General features: G+C 34.5%; 2 protein-coding genes across 4 annotated transcripts; one reads left to right on the top strand and one right to left on the bottom strand.

Annotated features, from left to right (window-relative positions):
* Positions 1-10,150: 10,150 nt before the first annotated feature.
* LOC120077715 (uncharacterized) lies at positions 10,151-12,926 on the top strand. The gene is made up of 4 exons (XM_039031678.2): positions 10,151-11,166; positions 12,003-12,213; positions 12,304-12,436; positions 12,534-12,926. Exons 1-4 carry the CDS (start codon positions 10,259-10,261, stop codon positions 12,761-12,763), a joined length of 1,482 nt encoding a protein of 493 aa, XP_038887606.2. The 5' UTR covers positions 10,151-10,258; the 3' UTR covers positions 12,764-12,926.
* On the bottom strand, positions 12,861-17,763 carry LOC120077716 (Major facilitator superfamily protein). 3 transcript variants are annotated; one of them, XR_005481828.2, is made up of 18 exons: positions 17,476-17,728; positions 17,340-17,402; positions 16,567-16,656; positions 16,363-16,422; positions 16,217-16,282; positions 16,058-16,123; positions 15,823-15,898; positions 15,671-15,735; positions 15,507-15,599; positions 15,331-15,411; positions 15,089-15,173; positions 14,929-14,972; positions 14,800-14,862; positions 14,454-14,698; positions 13,747-13,800; positions 13,611-13,670; positions 13,429-13,543; positions 12,861-13,231 (listed from the first exon to the last, which is right to left on the bottom strand). XR_005481828.2 is itself a non-coding variant. In XM_039031679.2 (18 exons), exons 1-18 carry the CDS (start codon positions 17,638-17,640, stop codon positions 13,116-13,118), a joined length of 1,422 nt encoding a protein of 473 aa, XP_038887607.1. In that variant the 5' UTR covers positions 17,641-17,763; the 3' UTR covers positions 12,861-13,115. The 3 variants fall into 3 exon arrangements, 2 of the variants coding, with proteins under 2 accessions (XP_038887607.1, XP_090169928.1); XM_039031679.2 differs by having other exon boundaries at positions 14,639-14,698; positions 17,476-17,763; XM_090313802.1 differs by having other exon boundaries at positions 14,639-14,698; positions 16,567-17,015; positions 17,476-17,656.
* Positions 17,764-23,664: the final 5,901 nt, after the last annotated feature.

Below are 23,664 nucleotides of genomic sequence, written 5' to 3'. Positions count from 1 at the left end.
GAATTCCTATGTCCCTTACTTCCTGTAGTAGCTAACCCAGATTCTTGACTTTCTATAATTGAACTTCCTGCATTTTGACGGTCCTCTCTCATAAGCAACATGGACTTTGTATCTTCTAAGGTCAGAGTTTCTTTCCCTCCAATATACGAGTCAACGAAAGTCTCATAAGACGGCGGCAAAGATGTCAATAGAATTAGGGCAGCATCCTCATCATCAACCTTAACTTCTACATTACGCATATCTAATAAAATTTTATTTGATTGATCAAGATGGTCTTGTAGAGACGTACCTTCCTGCATACGTAGATGATACAAACGTTTCTTCAGAAACAACTTCTTGGTTAAAGATTTCGTCATGTAAAGACTCTTCAACTTCAACCAAAGACCAGCGGCACATTCTTCATCTGCGACCTCGATGATGATGTCATCAGCCAAACATAGCATGATCGTCGAATGAGCCTTCTTCTCAAGAGTCTGCCACTCTTCGTCATCCATGGCAACCTTCTTTGACTTACCCGTCAGCGGAGCCCATAACCCCTACTGTTTTAGTAGGGATCGCATCTTGATCTGTCATAAACCAAAACTATTCCTCCCAATAAATTTTTCGATCTTTACGTTACGCCAGACATCTTCAATTGTTGAACAAATGCGAAATTTCGAAAAAAAAATCCTAACAAGGCTCTGATACCAGTTTGTTGTGAAATCGACAATTAAAGAAAAAAAAAAGGAACGTAGAGTAGGAAAAATCGACACACAAATATACGTGGTTCACTAATTGTGTGTTAGCTACGTCCACGGGCAGAGAGAGAACAATATTATTTGAGAGAATGTTTTCAAAATTACATAAAAAAATGGCGCCTCTAGGTTAGAGAGTTTATATATCGCACTACTCTAAACCCTAGGGTTAAAATCGTAAATAACTACAAATAAATAAATATGCTGAATATAAAATCTGAATAGGTTTCGGGGGCATTGCCCCCGAACCCCCACCAGGGTGCGTCGTCCCTGGACCCCGGCTCGCTGACTAGGTTGTTCGAAGCACCAGCAAACAGATTCAAGATATTTCAACAATATATGTGACTATCAACTGGATGAGCCAACAAAAATTATAAAACTACTAATCTATTCCAAAAGTAGGAAAGGTTTAATTTCAATTTTAACTAGTGAGGGTTTGATAATTAATCTCTTGAAAACACGATTGTCGGCTTTTTGGCCCTTAACCTCAAATTATTAATGTTTTGATGATAACAAACCTGCTTTCATTTATTAATGATTTGAGTGTTTTGAAGTATCTATTGTGTAGAGCTTGGAACAACGATTCCAACGTAATTTGAATCGCTAAAATCGGAGCTCAAACGAAGAAGATATAGGCGAAACAAACATAATGGAAAAAATCCAAGCTGATGACGTGGCATATATTTTTTTTCTTCATCAAAATGGACCATTTGAAAGGTGTCACTCGGAGCATAGGAGGAATGACACATGGTGGACTTTTGATTTTAAAATGAAAATAAATTTAATATTATTTTATGTTTGTGTCTAACGGCTATGAACTTTTACTTTTTGTTGGGTTTTAAAAGAAAATGATCTAAATATACATATATAATGGCTAGTTCGGTTTTAATCTCCACAATTCAATTTTCTTTTTCAAGATCTAATGATCCAAATTAAATGTGGTTTCCAACAATTTTTTCTCTTTATTTAAACTCATATTCTTCTCCAAATGTTTAAGATCAATTATCATAATTTTCAATCCTCTCAAAAAATACAAAGCTTCCATTTTATGTAGTTTATCCAAGTATAACTCTTATAATTGGATTTTAACCTATGATGTCTAGGTGATAAACCATTTTATTACCTCACATCACTCACATATGCTCATAAAACTGGTTACCAACGCTCAATAATTTGGCCATAATCCCCAGGTAGGAGGTGTTCCATAAACTGTCAACTTAAGAACCTCCAACCTTAGACAGGATTATATACCGGATGAGTTTGTAACCTAGGTTTTATAAGTTTTAACAATTAAAACAGTTGGTCAACCTACGTGAGCATGCAGCTGTTGTTTATGGATTTTAAATGTCTATCTCAATTTTATAACAACTTATAAAACTTTAGACATGCTAAACATCCACAACATATCTGAGGCATTCAAATTTAATACAATATTTATATTAAATACAAGTAACCCTAACATGCATACTATATATTATAACAATTATAACATACTTTCAATGCATGTTACATGCTTCCTATGGTGGGATTTTAAATCTAAATGGCATACTATATGCACATACAAGATTTATTTAATTATAACATACATCAAATGCATAAATAATTAAACACAGACTGATATGGTTTTAATTTTGGCAAAAACAAGCAAACAAAACCTAATTATTACAAAACAGTTTCCAGACCGTTCCCGAACCGCTCCAAAATAAACTTAAGTAGCTTGAACCGGACCCGAACCGTCTGAACCGAACCAGCCATGTCTGAACCGGACCAACCAAGAACCATTTGAAGCTGAACCGGACCAGACCACAAGAGAACCGGTCGAACCGGAAGCCCTTGCACATGTTCAACATCTCGCTAAGTCTCATCGTTTAGCAATGACGACCATCGTCTAGCATTTTGCCAAATCGTTTAGTAAATGCTTGATTGTTTAGCACGCGAAAGGTAAACGATTGTTTAATGCCATCGCATAGCATTCAATGCATCGCCTAGCTCCTACATAGAGGTAAACAATCGCGTAGTGCTATCGCATAGCAACTCGACGCATCGTTTAGCTCCCGATCAAAGATAAACAATCGAAGTAAGCGATCGCTTAAGGCTATCGTATAGCTCTTCATCACTATCGCTTAGTTCTATCGTATAGAACCAAACGATCGTTTAACACAATCGTCTAATGCTGCATGCCATCGTTCAGTATCCACCGTGTAGCTAAACGATCACTTAGCTCCATCGTATAGAACATCATCGTGTCGTTCAGCATCGTAGGTAAACGATTTGTTTAGTGCCAGCGCATAGAAACTTCAACGCATCGCTTAGCACTTTGTCTATACGATCGCTTAGCTCCGCATCTAAATGATCGCTCAGCACTATCGCGTAACTCTTCATCGCATCTCTTAGCGCACATCTTTGCTAAACAATCGTATAGTACCATCGCATAGTAAATTCAACGTATCGTTTAGTTCCCACACCAAAGCTAAACAATCGCTTAATGCTATCGAATAGCAAATTAAACTCATCGTTTAGCTCCCACAGGTACACGATCGTCTAGTGTTCAACATCACAACGAGCAACGCTCATTGCTATACGATCGTCTAGCTTTTCTTCACATCGTGTAGCGTCTGGAGCTAGATGATCGTTTAGCAACTAGAACCACAACGACGATAAGAACAGAGGCTGATTTTTCTGGAACTGCAACTCGGCCTCTTCGCTTGTTTCTTCGATTTACAGCTTAATTTCTAATCTAATGACTCCAAATAAATTACAGACTCTTGGGAACACATTAAAGCTCATCAAGAAAGAGCCAATTACAAATTTAAATGAGAAATTAAAGAGAATTAAACAGCCAAAACTCAGAAAACCATATTAGTGCATCAGTTTCATATTTCTCATATAAAACACCCACCAAACCAAAATTAAACCGAATTGAATGCTTATTTGATGCTCTGATACCAATTGTAAGATTGTATCAATCGCAGCGGAAGAACAAGGATCATCTAAGCATTCAAATTCACTAATTTTGGTATAATATAAAGCATGCTTCTGCAGAAAAATGGGTTTCAAGACATAAGCTCCATCTCCAGCTGCAATCTTCTCCATATCTTATTGTAGACTACCTCAAGATCTTCCTCACTATTCTCTTGGTGCTCTAGATTGAGTTGTGGGACTCAAAACAAGCTTGAATCAAGGGATGAAGGAGAAAAGCTCACTGCTGCAACAAGGTTGAAGAACCTTTCTTCAAACCAATTTTTCTCTCAAAAACCTTTTGATTGCACGCCCAATCTTCACTCCAATCTTCTCATTATATTGCAGTTCAACATGCAAAGAGAAGAGCTGCATGTGTTGCAGCTCATGCTTGGAGAAGACAAGGCCAAATGGTTGCTTCATGTGTGAGCTACTTAAGTGATGAATAATGGAAAAACCCATTTTTCCATTTGTGTTTTAGTTTTCTTTTCTTTTTTCAATTTTATTCAAATCAAATTTTGATTTAAAAATCTATTTGATTTTAAAAATGAAAAATTAATTAATTTCATAAATTAATTATTAAATAAAACTTAATTAATTTAATATCAAATATTAAATTAATTTTAACACCTATCCATCTTTATATATTTAAATCATATGTAAATATGTAAATTCTCCTATTCCGTTTAATTCTAAAATTAAACATGTAATTATATCTCATATAATTACTAATTCCCTTAATCCTAATTTGAACGTTTCAAATTAACTTATCACGCTATTCTAGAGCTAGTCCGTTACAAGCTAGTATGGGGACCTCACGGACCTATAGATCATGGGCTCCAACAATCCGAGATGAATTTTCTAAACTCATTAGACCAGATTAATCTCCATTCGTTAACTAATGGGTCATTCTACTAAAGCCCATAGTTGCACTCCCCTCACTGTAGATATATTATGTCCACATGATTTAACCATAATCAGCAAGTCGACCCTTCACAAGTTATTCGTAATAACGGCTGGGTCAAATATTTGTTTTACCCCCAAGATTACGTCTTATTCCTCAAGTCCCTACTAATCCTCTAATGAACAACTGGTTTGTGATCCAATCATCAAACCAAACTTTCTCAACCCAGTGAGGGTGGGGCCCCTTGTTCAAGACCTGGATTCAGTACTTGAGAGAACAACCTTTCTCCTATCCCTAAATTGGGTAGGTGTGACCTCCGTCTTGTACCCTATATCCCCAGCTATCTATCCGGTCTTACCCTTGAAATGGGAGTCTTATTGAGCCGGCGTTGTTGAGCCAACCCTCAACTATGCGAATCTAAGGGCAATCCCGAATAAACAGGAGTTCATAGTTAACTCACGATTAAGATCAAGTTACCTAGGTTATCAAGGTGAAATAGTCAGTCTTAAACAGTAAACAGCGTTATAAAGTAAGAGTGACTAATTTCTTGGTCCTGGTCTTATGCAAACTCATTGCATAAGACGCCCCCACTCCTCATGTCATAACATATACGAATTAGGATCACATTGTATATAGCACTTTACAACTCTTTGTAACAACTATAGAGTAGGTCGCATCCAATGGTGTTACCAGAATAAGGTACCCAACCTCATTTACCATAGATCATTTTGACTATTTACTCGAACTCGATCCGCTCTTATGTCTCCACATAAAGTTCAAGTACTCATACAATAGTCATGGGTCTTAGTTTATTGGATTTAGACTTTCATACAATTTATGAGATCAATAACAAGTATATTGATAATATAAAATGTTTATCATTTTACAAACTACGAGTTTTTAGGACATAAAACCCAACATAACCTAGGTCAACTTTCTCTATAAATACATCATCCGAAATTCTAGGGAATAACTTAGGTCAACTTTCTCTATAAATAGATCATCATAACTTCATTGAGATAACTTAAATTTCTAACTTCTTTCCTATTCAACTATTCTCCATCTTTGACTTTGGCATCATAGTCTTTTTCTTTGTTTTGCCGGTTATCTTTTCTTAAATTACAAATTTACTACTGTTGTCACGTAGGTACATTTTCTCCAATCCAAAATTTAGCATCAACAGAGGTGATTCGTCTCTTTTTAGTTTAAGTCCTTAACTGTACTTCGAGCTTTGATCAGGGATTGTTGTCTCTACTTCCATTTACCCTCTTGATTTGGTTCAAAAGCTTGCAAAAACTCGAGAGGACAAATGCTCGTCCTTGAGGAAAATTCTAGAACTCCATTGAATCCTAAGAGATGTAGGAAAGATAGAATAAAAAAAAATGGGAAAAGGTAAAATCAAGAAAAAATCATAGAATATATAATGAAAACCCAAAATATGAAAACCAATTTGATTCTATCTGAAAGAATGAAACGGAGCTTGAAGAGATAAATACTATAGTCAAATATAGAAAGAAATTGGGAGAGAATTCATATTTACATACACCATTTGCATATTTAAAAAAAAATAACATAAGTTAATAAATAGATTCGAAAATTATTTACTTAAGATGACGGCTTCAAATTTTACATCAAAATTTGAATTACAAAATATTAGATTTAAGATTTTGTAGTTCAACTACCAAAATAGTATACAACTTAGATCAACACTCATAGGGGGAAAATGATGGGAAAAAAAGAAAAGAATATTAGACTTATTTTTTTCCATGTCTGGCCATAAATCATAAACTGCCTTTTATTTTGGCCATAGAACAAAATTAAAGTGTTTCAAAGAGAGAGCGTCCTCTGATAGAAAGAGGATGTTACCGACGATGGGTAAAATCACTTTATTAAGATTTAAAATTACTTCAAACCATGTGTCTAATAATTTAAAAATCATTCTAAAATTCGAGTTTGTCACACTTATAAACATGATTTTGTTACCACTAAAATTGATTTTCAAAGATTAAAAACATATTTTGGAGTAAATTTGAATATGATAAAAGTGATTTCAACAATTTCAAGATCATTCTCAAACACATAATTATTTTGTGAAAAATTTGCAGCGGAAAAGAGATGAAGCTCTTTAAATCATCCATTGACATTGTACCTTTATTGATAAATAAATCTCAACTCTTATCAAACAATTAATTTATTTCACATTTCCGTGACGTTAATTTTCTTCTTGTATGAATAATATCACAAAAATATGAGAAAATATATAAGCTTGTAAATGTGAGAGAATTTGAGATCAACGTCGTCTACTTAAGACAATTTTATTCACTCTAAAATATGAATTTCATGAGTAATTCTCACATAATAGAATAGATCATTACCTTTCTCTTGTGGAAGCATCACATCATCCACAAGATTCAACAAATTATACTTTGTGGTCCGTGGAAATAAATTGAACTTAAACAAATTTACCAAAGAGAGAAATATTTTAGGGGAGAATAGGGGAGAAAAGTGCTTGTAAAAATGTTCTTAAGTTCAGTTTGAAGAAGAGACGTATTTATAGACTATTTGTTGTCATTTCAAATAATCATGTCCTTTTTCAAGTTAGTTAATTTTGAAAAGACGTGCAATTCTATACGAATGGTCACATAATATTTATTCCAGCAATCTCTTTGCAATCCACGAACCTTCACATATCACCACAATTGCATGATATTGTCCTCATGACTTTGCTTTTAGTACCACCCAAAAGGTCTCGTACCAATGGAGATAATTATCCTCACTTACATACCCATGATCACTTTCTTCCTTAACTAATGTCGAACTTTGTTTACACTCTTAACAACATATCATTCCTCATTGTAATTATATCTAAGTTAATTTAATTTGACATTTGTCGAGGATGTTTTCTTTTTCTTAAACTAAATTTTCATTCAAAATGAACAGAACCAGAAACACTAAGTACATTTGAGACAAAGGGTTTTGAGTTTATAAATTTGACATTGAACCCAATACACATGAAAAACAAGACATGGAAGAAGAAAAGCTGGCAATGATTAGATGCTGATTATTGCTACGTTAGGACCTTAGGATTGAAGCTGTTCACAAAAAGATAGATATAATATATTGTAAATTATTCAAAAAGAGCGAGATCAAATAATGATGCCATCTTGCACTAATTTTCATATGACCCCATACAAAGAGACAAGATCCACTCAACCTATAAAAAAACAATTCTAAACTTCACCTAACCTTAATAATTAATTCATTTCTATGATATCTCTTCATTTTCAAATTGATTCTGCCTTTTATGACTTGCTTTCCTCTCATAAAAACATTTAATTTGAGGATAATTGAAATAGATAATAATAATTAAAAAAAAATTGTAAATATAACAAAATCTATCTGCAATAATCTATTGTTGATAGACTATTACCAACAATATGATTTATCATTGATAGGCTCTAGTAATGATATGGTCTATCAATAATAGACTATCTAAATTTTGTCATATTTGTAATTTTTTTTACATTATACTATATATATTAATAGTTTAGACTGGATTCTCTTAATTTTATAATTCATTTGTGTTTGTGGGCTCCACCTCCTTCCACCACATTTGCATTGGATTTGGATATGCCGGATTTTTAGTGGCTTCGCTTCGCATTCCAGAAAAGCATGCATAACTTCGTCCTTTTTTCAATGTGACATTGCATTTTTCTTTTCTCCTTTTTATTTTTGTCCAAATAGATTACTAATTCTTTTGGGGACAAGATATTGTTCATTAATGCTACCTTTTCTTTTCTTCTTCCATTTGGGTCTTGTTTGATTAACCACAGTAAAAGTGTGAAAGTTTAAAGAGATTATCACTATTTTTTTTTCAAAAAAATTAAAAAAAAAAACGAATTACCTTTGATAATTATTTGAAATGGATTTGATAACCATTTAGGCTTCTTTTAGTAATTATTTGGTTTTTTATTTTTGAAAATGAAGCCTAATTCACCTTAATTTTTTATAATAGTGATAAGGAGGTAGGATGGGCAGTTGATCAGACCTTGTATGGATCGTACATAGACAGTAGTTAGATTCGGTGTCTCTCTTAAGGTTTCCTCATCTGGGATCCCTGGGAAAGAAGATCAAGTTGACCCTAGTAAACAGCTTGATGCACTATCTCTCCCTTCAACCCTTTGAGCGAAATGCGACAAAAGAAAAGAAAATGCATGGACCGACCCCATTTTCTCCACCCTTAGGAACTACGAGATCACCCCAAGGGTGCCTTCAGTATCTAGGGGTCGGGGACTGACCATAGAACCCTGTTCAATAAATGGAATGCATTAGCTAAAATGGTTACTAAACATGGCTCAAACGATTACCTAATGGGATCTTAGTTTTTTTGTTTTTGAAAAATAACCATATGAACACTCATTTCACCTATAAATTTCTTGATGTGTTATCTACTTTCTATCAATGTCTTAAAATATCAAACCAAAATTTGAAAACTAAACAAAGTAGTTTTAAAACTTTTATTTTTTATTTCTAGAATTTGACTAATAAGTTTCAACTCTTGTACTTAAGAAATATGAAAACTATAGTAAAAATTGGAGAGAAAATAAACTTAATTTAAAAAAAATAAAAAATAAATGGATCTAAATTTTAGTTTTTGAAAAATGAATTTATAAGTTTTTGTTTTTAAATCTATTTTTTACTAATATTTTTTAAAAAGCAAGTAAATGTTTTAGAAATTTAAAAAAAAAAAAAAAACGTGTATTTTAAAAATTTGACTAGGTGACAAATGGAGAGAAAATACACTATACTTTCAGACGTAGAAAATTAAAAATGAAATTAAATTATTATCTTTCTCAATTATGTTTACTTTACACACCACCTTAGCATCCCCATTTGAGTAGTTGGAGCAGTTGGCATTATCTTATTTTTATATAATTACATAATATATATATTAAATCTTGAAATTCAGAAAATGTAGTAAGACCCCAAAAGTCGAAGTCAACTCTTACTTGGCTGCCAATTGGCACCAATCCATTTCTAGGAAATAACTAATCTCATCACACATGATAAAAATTTAAGATATTGATAAAATTACTTTTCTTTTTTTGTTTTTTTTTTAAATTTGAATGAAGATGTGCGTTTCGATTCTCAAGTTTTAAAATATATTTTTTATCTTTTTAATCTATAAAATTTTAAAAATAGACTTAAACGATTTCGATCTAATTTTTTGTATTATTTATCATTGAAAATAAATAAATAAAATCTTTGCACTTTAATTATTTTTTATTTTTTCTGATTTAAAATATCATATAATTATTTAAAATAATAAATAAATTATTTTAGGGATCTTTTAAACTCATTTTTAAAAATTTGGAAACTAAAAATTATAATTTTAAAATTCAAAAGACTAGATATACCTATTTTAAAATATTTAGATACTAACAATATATTTTGAAAATTTAAATATTAAATACACATATTTTTTAAATTTTAAAATTAAAAAAATAGTTAAAATTACACATGATAAATTATGGTTGAACAATAAGATGGAATGTATAACCGCCGTAAGTATTTTTCTTCTATTAATTTCTGCGCTGATGCCAATGCAATACAGTTAAGCAGAGTTGAATGCCACACTAACTTTCACGCTCTCCTACTTCTCATGCTTTCACCCACCCACTCTTCTACTTCTACAATGCTCAAGTTCCTCAACCGGAGCCTCCGCCGCCTCTGCTCCCGTCTCCGATGGCCCCGTCGCCGGAGAATCAGACCTAGGGTAGTCATCATCAAGAAGTTTGGAAAAACCACCTCCAAAACTAAGTCTAATCCCAACAAAAGCATCGACTCCTTCGTCAATGCGTCGTCGCCGTCAGCTGTTCATCCCAATTCTCAATTTCACGGTCTTAATACACAGAGACCCATACGAATTGCAACATTCAATGCCGCCTCCTTCTCCATGGCACCTGCTGTTCCTGAAAAATCCAATTCCTCTGCTAAATTCCGCCGAAGTTTAGATTCAAATTCACGGACAAAATCCGTAAATGATCGTCCCAAAAGCATTTTGAAACAATCTCCATTGCATACCAATTCCATGAATGGAGTTGAAAATCATAACCTCGCGAAAGCCAAGCCGCGGGTTTCGATTAACCTGCCTGATAACGAAATATCTTTACTAAGAAATCGACAAGCGAGCTTTTCTGAGTATGAAATGGAGGAGAATTTTTCTTCTTCAGGTAATGACAGGAAGGCGATGCGGAGAGCTAAGAGTGAAACTCCTCTGAGATGGACTGTAAGCATGCCATCGGAGCGGGAGAATGGCCGGGAGAGTTACAGATGCAGTAGGACGATTGTGGAGGTTCTTAGAGAGTTGGATGCTGATATATTGGCGTTGCAAGATGTGAAGGCGGAGGAAGAGAAAGAGATGAGACCGCTTTCGGATTTGGCAGATGCTTTAGGAATGAAGTACGTTTTTGCAGAGAGCTGGGCGCCGGAGTACGGAAATGCGGTCTTGTCGAGGTGGCCCATCAAACGTTGGAAAGCCGAGAAGATCTTCGACGACACTGATTTCAGGTTAGCAACACTACATACCACACCACGCTCACTGCAGTCAAGAGTCAAGTCGATAGTATTATTAAAACTGAAGCAAGCTAGAGATTTTTCTGTGTTCTTAGTCTGGTCCTCATTTCATAATGATGATGCTTTTGATTGATGCCAATTGTAGTCAGTAGAGATGATTGATTGTTTTTGTTTCTTTCCTTTTTTTTACAAAAGAAGATAAAAACCTAACTTATGGTCAATGTTTAGATCTGGGTCACAGTTGTACTCTACTCTATTATTAATGACAGAAGAGGAAGAATGGAGAGAGACAAGGCATAGCAGTCCTTGAAAATTGAAATTGATAGAAGGGTTGAGCAAATAATTGTTATATTGTATGAGAATGATGGAATGGGTTATTTCTTCCTACCTTTGGTATTTCATACGCTCAAGGGACTCTGGTGCTATCATCGAGAACGAGGAGTTCCTCCTCAATCCTTTATCTACCGAGGAGAAGGGTCACTTTTTAAGATTTATTAGAGTGTGTGCGATTTTGTGGATTTTGTGGGGGTGAACAATATAATCTTTAGAGACGTGTTCAATATTTAGAGAGGTGAATAAGGATTCGGGTGAAATTTGGTCTTTATTCGCTTTTATGGTTCTTTGTGGTTTATTTTTCAAATACATTTCATATTTATTCTATAAATCTATAAGTGTTATTTTGCATAATTTGAGTACCTTATTGTAGGGTTGTCTTTTTTCTGTGAGCTGGGTTTTTTATGTCATTTCATTTTTTTTATCAATGAAAATTGTTTTTATTAAATAAAAAAAAATGATGGAATTGGTTATTGGGTTGGGTTGGGGGCTGGCAGGAATGTGTTAAAAGTGACCATTGATGTGGAAGAAGTAGGAGAGGTAAATGTGCAGTGTACCAATTTGGATCATCTGGACGAGAATTGGAGAATGAAACAGATAAAATCCATAATCCGATCAACCAACAACGAACCCCACATCTTATTAGGAGGCCTCAATTCTCTGGACCCCACGGATTACTCTGAAGAAAGGTGGATGGACATTGTGAAGGTACCAAATGTTATTTGGGATTTTGTTTAGTTTAGTTTACTTTTTTTTATGGCATGGTATCCCATGTTCGTTGGTTGATTGATTCTTCAGTATTACGAAGAGATTGGAAAGCCAACTCCGGAAGCTAAAGTCACCAAGTTCTTAAAAAGCAGTATGCAATATAGGGATGCAAAAGAGTTTGGAGGAGAATGCGAGTCGGTGGTGATGATCGCCAAAGGACAAAGTACGAAACTGAGTGATGAATTGAAATAAAAAAGATAAGAAGATGAAATTGAAAGGTTTTTACTAATGGAACGTATGGCTTTGGTTGGCAATGGCAGGTGTTCAAGGGACATGCAAGTACGGAACTCGGGTGGACTACATATTGGCCTCCCCCGACGCAGATTACGAGTTTGTACAAGGATCCTACTCTGTCCTTTCTTCCAAAGGAACCTCCGATCATCACATTGTCAAGGTCGATTTCCTCAAATTGCCTCCTCATCCTCCACAGCCTCGGCCTCAAACTCAACTCCATTCACATTCCCTTTCCCCTTGGAAGAGATGGACATGAAGTAACGATCAACACACTCACCACTCCCTTTTCATCTTTCATTTATTCAACTTTTGTACTTCTATTTACACACTCATTTAGGAATCAAACTCATTCCTTTTGTGTTGTCTGTAACCAAATATAAGCTCCATTATGAAGTTGATCAGTCCTCAAGTTACAGGGAGATGGAATAACTCCAAGCAAATCACAATCAGACATTATTTCTCAACTTTAACCAATGCCAATCAGATAAATAAAAAATGATGTGCTAACTTTAGTTCGATAGCACTGAACAAGATGTGAAAGTCGTGGAAATGACAAGAAAGGTTTTCAAAACAATGGTTGGGTTGCCTCTTCAATAAACTTACAATCACTATCCATTAATAGCCGCTTGGATTTGTTCCAGGGACCTCCCCTTCGTCTCAGGTACTACCATCACCACAAATCCTATAGCCATTGCGTTGATCACTGCATAAATAAGGAAGGTACCTGTGGATTTCACCAAGTCAAGAAAATTAACACCTCTACTCTAACCATTTGTATCGTTGTGCTTAAACACTATTGAACTACTGCCCTTGCTATTTCAAACACTCGAGTAACAAAAAGATCACAAATCCTTGTTTCATGGATCAAATCTGAAGTGATTATATTTTGAAAGGAAAAGTCAAAATGGTTGGTGCAGTTACCATAGGAGCTCCAGGCCATAAGGAAATTAAAAGTATAGGAACAAGCCCAAGCACCAAACCAGTTGGTTAGTGTTGCCATGCTTCCAGCCAGTCCCTTGATGTTTATGGGGAATACCTGCACCAAAAATCCCAAATCTAAGCCTTTGGTAAAATTTCTACTTTTAAAAAATATCAACTTTCACCTCAGACATTACAACCCAGGGAACAGGACCCATTCCGATCGAAAAAGATCCTATGTACACCTGAATTACAAACAACATTATTAGTCACAAAAACTTTGAGAGTTTAATGAGATTTGAAGAAAGCTGATGTATTTACCAACACCCCAGCTACAGTTAACACTGGAACTGCCTGGATTGCTAGTCCGTTCGCCTGGTTTTCAGCAAGTGGAAGTTGTAATTAGAACTCAAAATACATCATTTTTATCAACAATCTACAGAATTAGAAAATAATTGTCTCGATGTCATATGTTTTTGCTATGCTCTTCTTTCATTGATCCGTGCATCATTGTTATTACATTTGACTACTAATCTGATTCAAGTTATCTAAACCAGGGCCTTTTTTTGGATGAGAAATGATGAAAGATACATATTTAAACATATATATAAAATAGCACTAGGGATGAGGACCCTCTAAGTAAAAAAGGTGGAATCAAACAAATGGCCATCAATCTAAGTTCATCAAAAGAAGATGTGTGTAACAAAAGGGATTATGAAAGGCTGCAATTCGATGTCATATAATGAATGCGACCACAAATTTTGATAAATGAATCACACTAATCTGGAAAAGTTCTAGTTTTTCTTTCTTTTCAAATAAGCCAAAAAAAGAGCTCTATAACGTCGTCTTCTATATTTTGGAGGACACCAAGTGATATTGAAATGATTGAGGATGAAGATCCATCTTTTGTAAGCAAACGGCCAATTTAGAAATCGATGACTAGTAGTTTCTACATTCCTTCTCCACGTAAGAAATATTTGGGGATAAGATTTTTGTTCAGTTCAACTATGAAAGAAGTTAAAACTTACCTCACATAAAACGGAATATGTAGGGAGATAAAATGGTTAAGGTGTGATTAATTCTAGAGGTGGCTTGAACTGCCGAAGAGAGAAAGAGCACAGAGTAAAATTGGAAAAACAAATGTAGCGCGGTAAGAAATATTTATTAGAGCCAAATACACAGCTCTTTTAGAGAATACCGAATATGATGTTACCTTCAGATAAAAAGAAACTGCGTCTAGGATACAACCAAGGACTAACCCTGATGCAGAAATCTAAAAGCAAAAAACATGAAAAATTAGGAATTAAGCAGTTGTTTGTATTATTATTATAATTATTTTCTTCTCAAGGGAGGGAGTCTAGAACTAAAATTTACCAGTATCAAGGGCTTTCTTCCTGCCTTGTCCATTAAAACCGCCCCAATGCCTGTTACTATGACCTATCAAAAGCACCATGTTTGTGATTGAAAAGGAAAAATTCATGGGAAATGATCTGACTAATGTACCTGAAGAATAGCATAGCTTATAGTTCCAACGCTGACCGAAAATCCTGCAAACAATAAAAGAGTTGAGAGATTGTGATGAAATTTCTGAAACACAATGCCTACCTCATAAAAAATTATCACAAATATTGCATCAGCAGAAAAGAATTCTAGCCATCAGTACCTGCTGACTCAAAAATATTCGCGACATAGAAGCAGATTCCATTAATTCCTCCAAATTGTTGGCAGACCATCAATCCAACTCCAATCTGCTCAGGAAAAATTATATAGGTCATGGATTGCAGTGACGGTGAGTTTACAAAAAATTTGACTGGTTCTCTTCCACTTTTCAAGTGAAACAATAAGAAACCATGATGAGTAAGGATGTAAATCTAAGTAAAAAATCAGTTCAGATGAAGATCTTACAACAACCGAGCGCAAGTACATCCTCTGAAACAAATCAGTAATTTGGGGTTTTGGGAGTTGTTCAAGGGTTGCTACATAGTCCTGTTGAGAAAATTGTACATCAATGTAATGCTGAAAAGGTAACTTGCACCTTAAATATTGGAAAAGCTATCACACCAAGCTGGAAGGAGAAAAACCTGGATTTCAGCTGCCTCTTGGGACACGTCAACATCCTCACCACGAAGTTTTCTGAGAGCCATTTCAAATTCTTTTTGTCGTCGCTCTTTTGCCTGATTCATGTTCAACATCATATGAACATCCCAACACAATGGTTTGTTCCATATCAACTAATTTTCCTTACCAGCCATCTTGGAGATTCAGGAATGAAGAGAAGACCAAATGTCAGAATGACACAAGGGACAAGTCCTACAAGCATTTAACAAAGGAAGTTAGTTGTTCTTTTTCCTGATGTTTTTCACTTGGAGGCTAGAAAGAAAGAGTCAGAAATTTTACCAGTCAATGCTAGAGCTCTCCATGAGAGTACATTCCCAATTGTGAAGGATATTGACACTGCTGTGCAAATCATTAACTGTAGAACATGAAATATAAAGACAACTGAGAACTACTACATTGTTACTTGTCAGGTAACCAGCAGCCTTACAAAATTCTTAGTTGTCTCAAAATTTTGAAATGCCTATTTAGGTAGTGCATCTCTTAGATTTTTTTTTTCTTTTTTTTTTTTTTTAACCTGATTGAGGGTAGTTAGAACTCCTCGGAGGTTCTTAGGTGCAATCTCAGCTATGAAAACAGGAACCTGGAGCAGTCAGATAGGGAGGCAAAGCAAAGTATTAAAAAGGAAACAAAGCATAGCAAATTACAACTAGTAGAAAGGGATTTAAAAAAGTACCACATAAGAAAAGACTCCCATTCCATATCCAGTAGCGAATCGTCCAATATCCAAAGCCACTACTCCCTTTTGTAGTAATCGAGCTAACATATGGTCAATTCTACTTGTATTTTAAGGAAAGAGAACAAATCAAAGGAAACACCAACCTGAGCCAAGTATATTGTTAGCCACCCAGCCACACAAGCACCGGTAGCGACCCTCATTGCCTACCAATATTATAAAAAAGAAAATAAAAATTATCTCAGATAGGGAGAAAGAGGGGCATAGAAAATTTGAAGAAGTTTAAAATGGACCGCTTCCAACTAATAGTTCAAACTTCCTATGGACAGATTATAAACTTGTCTGCTCACCCCTTTCCGGCCGAGGAGATCTCCGACAGGTCCACTTGTAATTGCACCAATCATTGCACCAAATGTCAGTATGGAGCCAAACAGTGAAAACTGCATAAGTATGAATTTCGAGGGAAAAACAGGAGACCTTGTTGGTTAACCAATCTGTGTATTTGAGTTATGTATCATAGGTTCAAGTTGGTGAAGTTCAGTATAAATCTCTTTTTGCCGGAAAATTAACATTTTACTCATCAAACAATAGCAAATCTACACATCTTGCATCATTTATCGCTCTGTTATCAAAGTTTTTCCTTACAAAGCATATAGCATACCACAATCCATTTAAGTACTCTCCAAAAACATTTCTAAGTTATTACAGATAATTGCTTTATCCCATTACTAGCCCAAGATGAATCCATAGCAACATTTTGTCATGCTTAAAGCATCACTCGGATGTGACCATGAATTATCTGCAACAACGAAATTAGAAAGGTGAGGAGAAAGGAGACAGAAGATTAAGTGGTTCAGCTTTCAATAGCTAATACTTCCTCTCCAATGTCTCCATAGTCACCGTATATTCACAAACTTTGTTCTTTTCATGCATTCTAAACAAAACAAGATGAATTGAAGTAGAATAACGGAAAATTGCCTAAAATAACTCGATAACCAAAAACTTCTGTACAGTTGTTTTGACCTTTTTTAACTGTTAATCCAAAGCCAACACCCCCCCCCCCCCCCCCCCCCCAAAAAAAAAAAAAAAAAAGATTGAGAAAGCATTCTGATTTGAATCATACCTCGGCTAAAGAGAGATGAAGATCATCCATGATAGCACTTTGAGTGGGCGAGGAGTAACCCGCCTGAAACCAAGGCCACATAACAATGAGCCATACGCAAAAGACTTGGGAGAGAGTTAATTGTGGGTATACTTACACAAGTTCCAAATTCGTAGGAGCCACAAACAGCCACCAACGTGCTGAGGTAAACCATCCATGGGTGACGCTCTTGACTGCTGTGAGTCCACTTACTCTCATCCTGCAACAGTGGCTCTCCTGCCGCTTCTAGCCCATTATCGTCTACATCCTGAGTGATTGCCATTTTTCTTATTTTTCTCAACGGAAGCCTGATCTGATGTCAAGCCTAAAAATTTTTCCTCAGGGTAGGTTATTTTGTGGCTAAACTCAAATGGCATTGATTGTGGTGGTGTTTATAAGTTGGATTGGGTTGGATTGAAATTTTTTTTTTTACACGATTCTATTATTAGATTGTAAATTTTTTTAATTTAAATAATTATTATTAAAAAAATATATTTTTTAAAATTAATAATAAACTCGAGTTGCTTTAGGTTATATTAGTGAACCAACTCAATCCATAAAATTTTCATTTATTTGAACCCAATCCAATCCAAACTATACAAATTGATCAATTTTTTCTGATCATCAAATTTTTTTTTTTTTAACATTTCTAATGAATAGAATAAAACGTTTTTTTTTGTTAGCCGCCATACTTATACTAAATAATAACTACTACTAGAGTAACACGTTGGTGCATTGCACAAATATTTGTGCAACACTCTGAGTCATACTCATAGCAAAAACCATTAAAAAAATATATTCATAAAAGAAAAGTTTGTCACGTAATTGTAGTTGGTAGGAAAGGACAAATATGTAGCAGCACAGGGATAGGCATCTGTTGAGAGTTGGAAGATCACTATCGTACAAAATGGCAAACGTAAAAGAAAGTACTTTCATCACCGAACACACAAGAGCTGAAAGGCAGAGACAAGAAGACAAAAGCTGGGGGAATATTCGGCTGGACTTCCTGATTTCGTTATTATAATAAATAATATTCATGTGTTGGCTTAGGCTGCCAGCGTGCCTACAAAACCCAAGGCCAAAAGAAAAGTTGGATTAGAGGCTTGGAGGCTTGGAGCCGAGGATGGCTTTGGCAACTTCAATTAAAGACCAACGTTTTTGTCCTCTCCATAGGACCACAACTCAAGATCAACTCTCCTACTTCTCCATAATTGGTGGATCGAAGAGGAGATATTTTGTTTTGCCGTTTTTCACCTTATGTGGGTAAAACCTACATTAGGCCTTCTCGCCCATTAGCATTTTTTACTAGAAAAATACTTTTTTTTTTTTTATCGTCTAAGTATTTAATCACAAATTATCACGTGGTAAATTTATTTCTTTAGTGAAGCAGATCTCGTTTCTCAAGTTCCAAACACACCACATAATAATCATCCTACACTCTAAATCTTGCTTGGAGCCTTCTACTATAAGAATCTCCCAGTAATTCAAAGGAGCCCACTTATAAGATCGGACCACGAAATGACTAGTCTCATTATATAACGCCATTTATAATTGAGACTTATTTTTCACCATGATGACTATAGGTGACATGGCCTGAGTGAGTTGTGAACTCCTGTCTATGAAGGCGAACCTTTGATTTGTATGGGTGAGAGTGGCCAGATCGTCAACTCAATAAGCCTACCATTTTGGCAATTCGTCTTATTAGAGAGTTGGAAATATAGCTATACAAGACGGAATTCACTCCTTCCTCGACGTCAAGGAAAGTAGATAAATTGCTCCCTTAAGAGTTGATTCTGGGGCTTGAACAATGTGGCGCCACACTCTCTCTTGACCCGAGAGGGGTTTGATCATAGTTGGACTATGACTTATTATTCATTAGAGCGTTCAGTGGTACTTAAGGAGTTAGATGTAACTATAGGGGCAAAACGTTAATTTTGTTCGAGCTATACTTACGAGCAATTTTGTGAAGGGTCATCACACTGACTGGTTATATCCAATGGACAGAGAAATGTCGGTCTTTAATGGAGTGTCCAACAGTTAATGGATGTTGAATAATTTAATTAAATGAGTTTAATTAATTATTCAAGTATTATTGGAGCTTCAAGCTACTAGTCCATGAGATCCCCTCTGTAGCTCAACAAGGATTTAATGAGAATCGATTTTGGATTAATTGAATTGTTCAAATTAATTGAGGGGAATTAATTATATGTGATATAATTAATTTAATTTGATTATATATGATAAAATTACTATAATGTATTTGATACATTATAATATAAAATTTATTTGAGAGGAAATAAATATTTGAATATGATTCAAATATTAATTATGTGAATTAGATTCATATAATTAAGTTTATTCTAAATGGGATTTATATTAAATATCATACATTAATGAGAGAATTAAAACTATAGGTTATATTATTTTGATACAATATAAAAATATAAGTTATATGTTATATATGATATAACATTTAGTTATATACATATATAGTAAATTAGTTATTATATATGTATATATAACATATTTATTTAAATTAGAATTATTTTTAAATTTTAAATTTAAAGGGGGGAAATAACTTCTCTCCCCTTAATACTCTCAGAAAAATGTGGGAAGTGGATGATTTTTTTTTTTTTATGAATGATTCTTCTTCACGGAAGATTTTGTTATATGAGATACTCTGTATGTGATCATTCTCAAAAAAAAAAAAAAAAAAAAAAAACTTTCTGTAAGAAATTTTCCAGAGTCCCTCACCTTCTTTCAATCTCACTCTTTCACCCAAAATAATGAAAATCTCATACCTCTTGCAGATTCTCTTCCCCTACAGAGAATACAGAGGTATTTCTTGTGGTGTTGTTTACGAGTTTTTGGTTCGAGGGTTCTACTTGATCGTGATCAATTTGGAGAAGACGATCTATGAAAAGGGTTGTGAATTCTTCAAGGGTAAGCTTTCCTAATCCTATTTTCTCCTAATTTATTACTGCATGCTGTAAAATTAACTTGTGTTTATGCACAATGTTGTATTCTATAAAACTTGTATTCTATAAAACTTGTATTCTGTTAAAATAATTTTTGGGACCAATCCCTGCTTCCACACTAGACCTTCACCGGTTCCTTCAACTGGTATCATAGCATAGTTTTGGTCCCGAATTTTTTATTGTTCCAGAATTGATTTCACATATTCATTGTGGGTTTTGCATTCTGTGATGAATGCGATGAATGTATGAAATGTTTGAATGGTTTACAATTTTTGGAAAATTTCGAGATTGGATCTTAGTTTTATTGCTTTGTTTTTACAAAATTGGTTTGTAAGGGCTTGGTGTTTTGGACATAATAAATGCAATAGAGTCTATATTTTGAATGTATTGAGTCGTTCGTGGTCGTTCCGATGGATTTCTAGAGAAAACGAGGCCAAAATCGAAGGAGAATCGAAGGAGTTCGCAACTGTATAATGGCTACTGTATAAAATTAGGTGAATGGCGTGTTCTATCCATAACCTGCAACGCTAAGATTAGGTGAATGGCGTGTTCTATCCATAACTTGCAACGCTAGGCCACAGCGTTGCAACGCTCTAAGATGGAAAGAACAAACTGGTTCACGCGCGGTTCGGTTTGTTGCTCACCTAGTTCGTGTCCGATTCACTTGGTTCTAGTCGTTTGTGGCCGGTTCAGGTGTTGGATGGTTCATTTCGTGCAATTCAAGATCCGGTTCATTTTTTTTGAACCGGTTGACCATTAATTATGTATAGTTAGTTGTTTTAATTAATTAAATTAATATAATTGTTATATTAATTTAATTAATTATTTAGAAGTCCAATCCCAGTCCAATAATTGTTTTAAATTATGCATTTTATATATGATTTATTTTTAATTTTATATATGTCATAATATATTTCATATAGTAAAAATCTCATCATAGGTTATGCATTATTCATGCATCATTTATATTATAAATGTTATAATTTATAATTGCATGATTTAATTTTCTAGCATGCTTATGCATCATATAATATAAGTGTTATAGTATATGTTTGCATGCATTAATAACATAGTCATGCATCATTTATACTATAAGTGTTATAATATATAGTTGAATGTATGTATGGATGTATTTGTTATTAATTATTTCATTACTTTATTATATAAATGTTATATGGTTAGTGATGAAATGGAATTACATGAAGCATGACACTACTTTAGATAATTTTATAATGGTTATATTTTTACTAAGTGTGTCAATGAATGCAATTGTATGGTTTTATTTCATTTATTTTATAAAAATAATAATTAAATAAAATTAAAAATTAAAATCAATAATTCAGAATTGCATGCAAATCTTAGTTTAAAATTATTTTTTAAAATGGTTTTAAAATATGATTCACATAGACCAAAGATCAGATTTCTAATAAGATTAGAAATTAAGTTTAATCTTTTAATCAATCTAATAGGATTAAATTGGTACTTAATCAAAAGATTAAATTTGTAGCAAATGTATCCATAAGGGACCTTTTGTCTAAGGCTAGTTCTCTCTAGGCTGGGGTATTTAAGTTATAGAAACGTAACATCCCTACTTGGAAACTTACCTGGAAAGGTTAATTAGATGGATTTGCTACAAACATGCAATGGTTGATTGAGGTTTATTAAAGTGTCTAATAAATATTAATCAAAGTTGTTTAACCATCCAAAGTAAGTGTTACTGGACAAATTAAACAATCACTTAGTTAAAATCAGTAGCCGGATTTTCCTAAGTTAAATAACTCTAAGTAAAACACTCAGTGGGAGGAAAATGGGGTATATGATAATTCATTTTACCTTTTCACATTTCTCCCTAAGAGTTCACACCGACAGATCCATACTCGGCTTCAAGGCACCTTTGCTTGTTTCCCTCTACAGATGATGTTTGTATAGGTCAATATTAAGGTGAATGGAGAGAGTGTTTATAGTAAGTGGGAGCGAGACGTGTGTCAAAACATCTCACTGTCTCTCTCATTAGTTTGTAGTAAAGTTTCATCCTCAGCCTCGAGACACCTTTGCTTGTGTCCCCCTACGGATGACATTTGCATAATTCTTTACTTCAAACTCCAAAAATGGATAGTGTTGCTTTAGTTTTTGCCCCAATCGATTTTTTCCTATGGTTGACTCATTGGGATGAAACTCTAGAATCTAAAATGAGGGGTTACACTTACAAGAAAATGTTAAGCGAGTTTAAAAATTTCTGACCCGAACAATGGTGACTAATAGTTACAGTAACAAGGAGTTGTTCTGTCTATTGGTTGAGTAGTCTCATTTCAGTGAATGGGCACCTGATTACCCTACCGTGTCTTTTATCCTGTCTCACTGAAACATCATTGCAAAGTAGATGTCACTTAGAGTGCATTATATTATTTTGCCAAATTTGATTGATTTTTGCAAATGGATTAATGCATGGAGTACTAATATAAATAAACTATATGGTTTCAACAAATTACATTATGACTTTCGTTATACTAAACTTATTTGTTGCCGACAAACTTATTAGCGAAAATTATACTACATGAAAAAATACAATCAACACAATTTTAATCATCGATGACCTTAGATTTGTCCTTATGGAGGATTATCCTCCTGTACCAGCTCAAAACGCCACTTGAAACGTTTGAGAGACATATAAGTGATGGGTACGTGAAAATGAGAAGACCCAAGCGTATATCTTGGCTAGTCTTTCTGATTGGCCAAGAAACATGAGCCCATAATCACTACTCATGAAATCATGGAGTCCCTATAGGTGATGTTCGGACAACCGTCCACACAACTCATGCATGACACTCTAAAACACATCTTCAATGCCTATATGCAAAGGGGACATCTGTTAAAGAACACACATGATGGTTAACTTCAATGTGCGGAGATGAATGGGTCTGTCATTGATGGGGCAAGTCAGGTTAGCTTCATCTTGAAATCTTTGTCTGAAAATTTCCTACAATTTCGTAGTAATGTTGTTATGAACAAGATTGAATACAACCTGACCAGTTTGCTCTATAAGCTACAAACTTTTCAGTCATTGGCGAAAAACAAGGAACAAAAGGGAGAGGAAAATGTTGCCTCGTCCTCTAAGAAGTTCTACAGAGGATCGTCCTATGGAACTAAGTGAGTGTCTTCTTCTTCCAGTACCAAAAAGTGGAAGAAGAAGAAATGTGGAAAGGGGAAAACTACCTCACCAGTTGTTGACTAGAAGGGCAAGAAGGCCAAGGCTGTAAAAGGGAATTTGTTTCCATTGCAACCATGAGAAACATTGGAAGAGGAACTATCCCAAATACTTGGCAAAAAAG

This window comes from Benincasa hispida, chromosome 5, assembly GCF_027475165.1.
Source record: "Benincasa hispida cultivar pf3 chromosome 5, pf3_genome.v1.1, whole genome shotgun sequence".
Lineage (NCBI taxonomy): Eukaryota > Viridiplantae > Streptophyta > Magnoliopsida > Cucurbitales > Cucurbitaceae > Benincasa > Benincasa hispida.
This window is presented reverse-complemented; position numbering and strand designations above follow the sequence as displayed.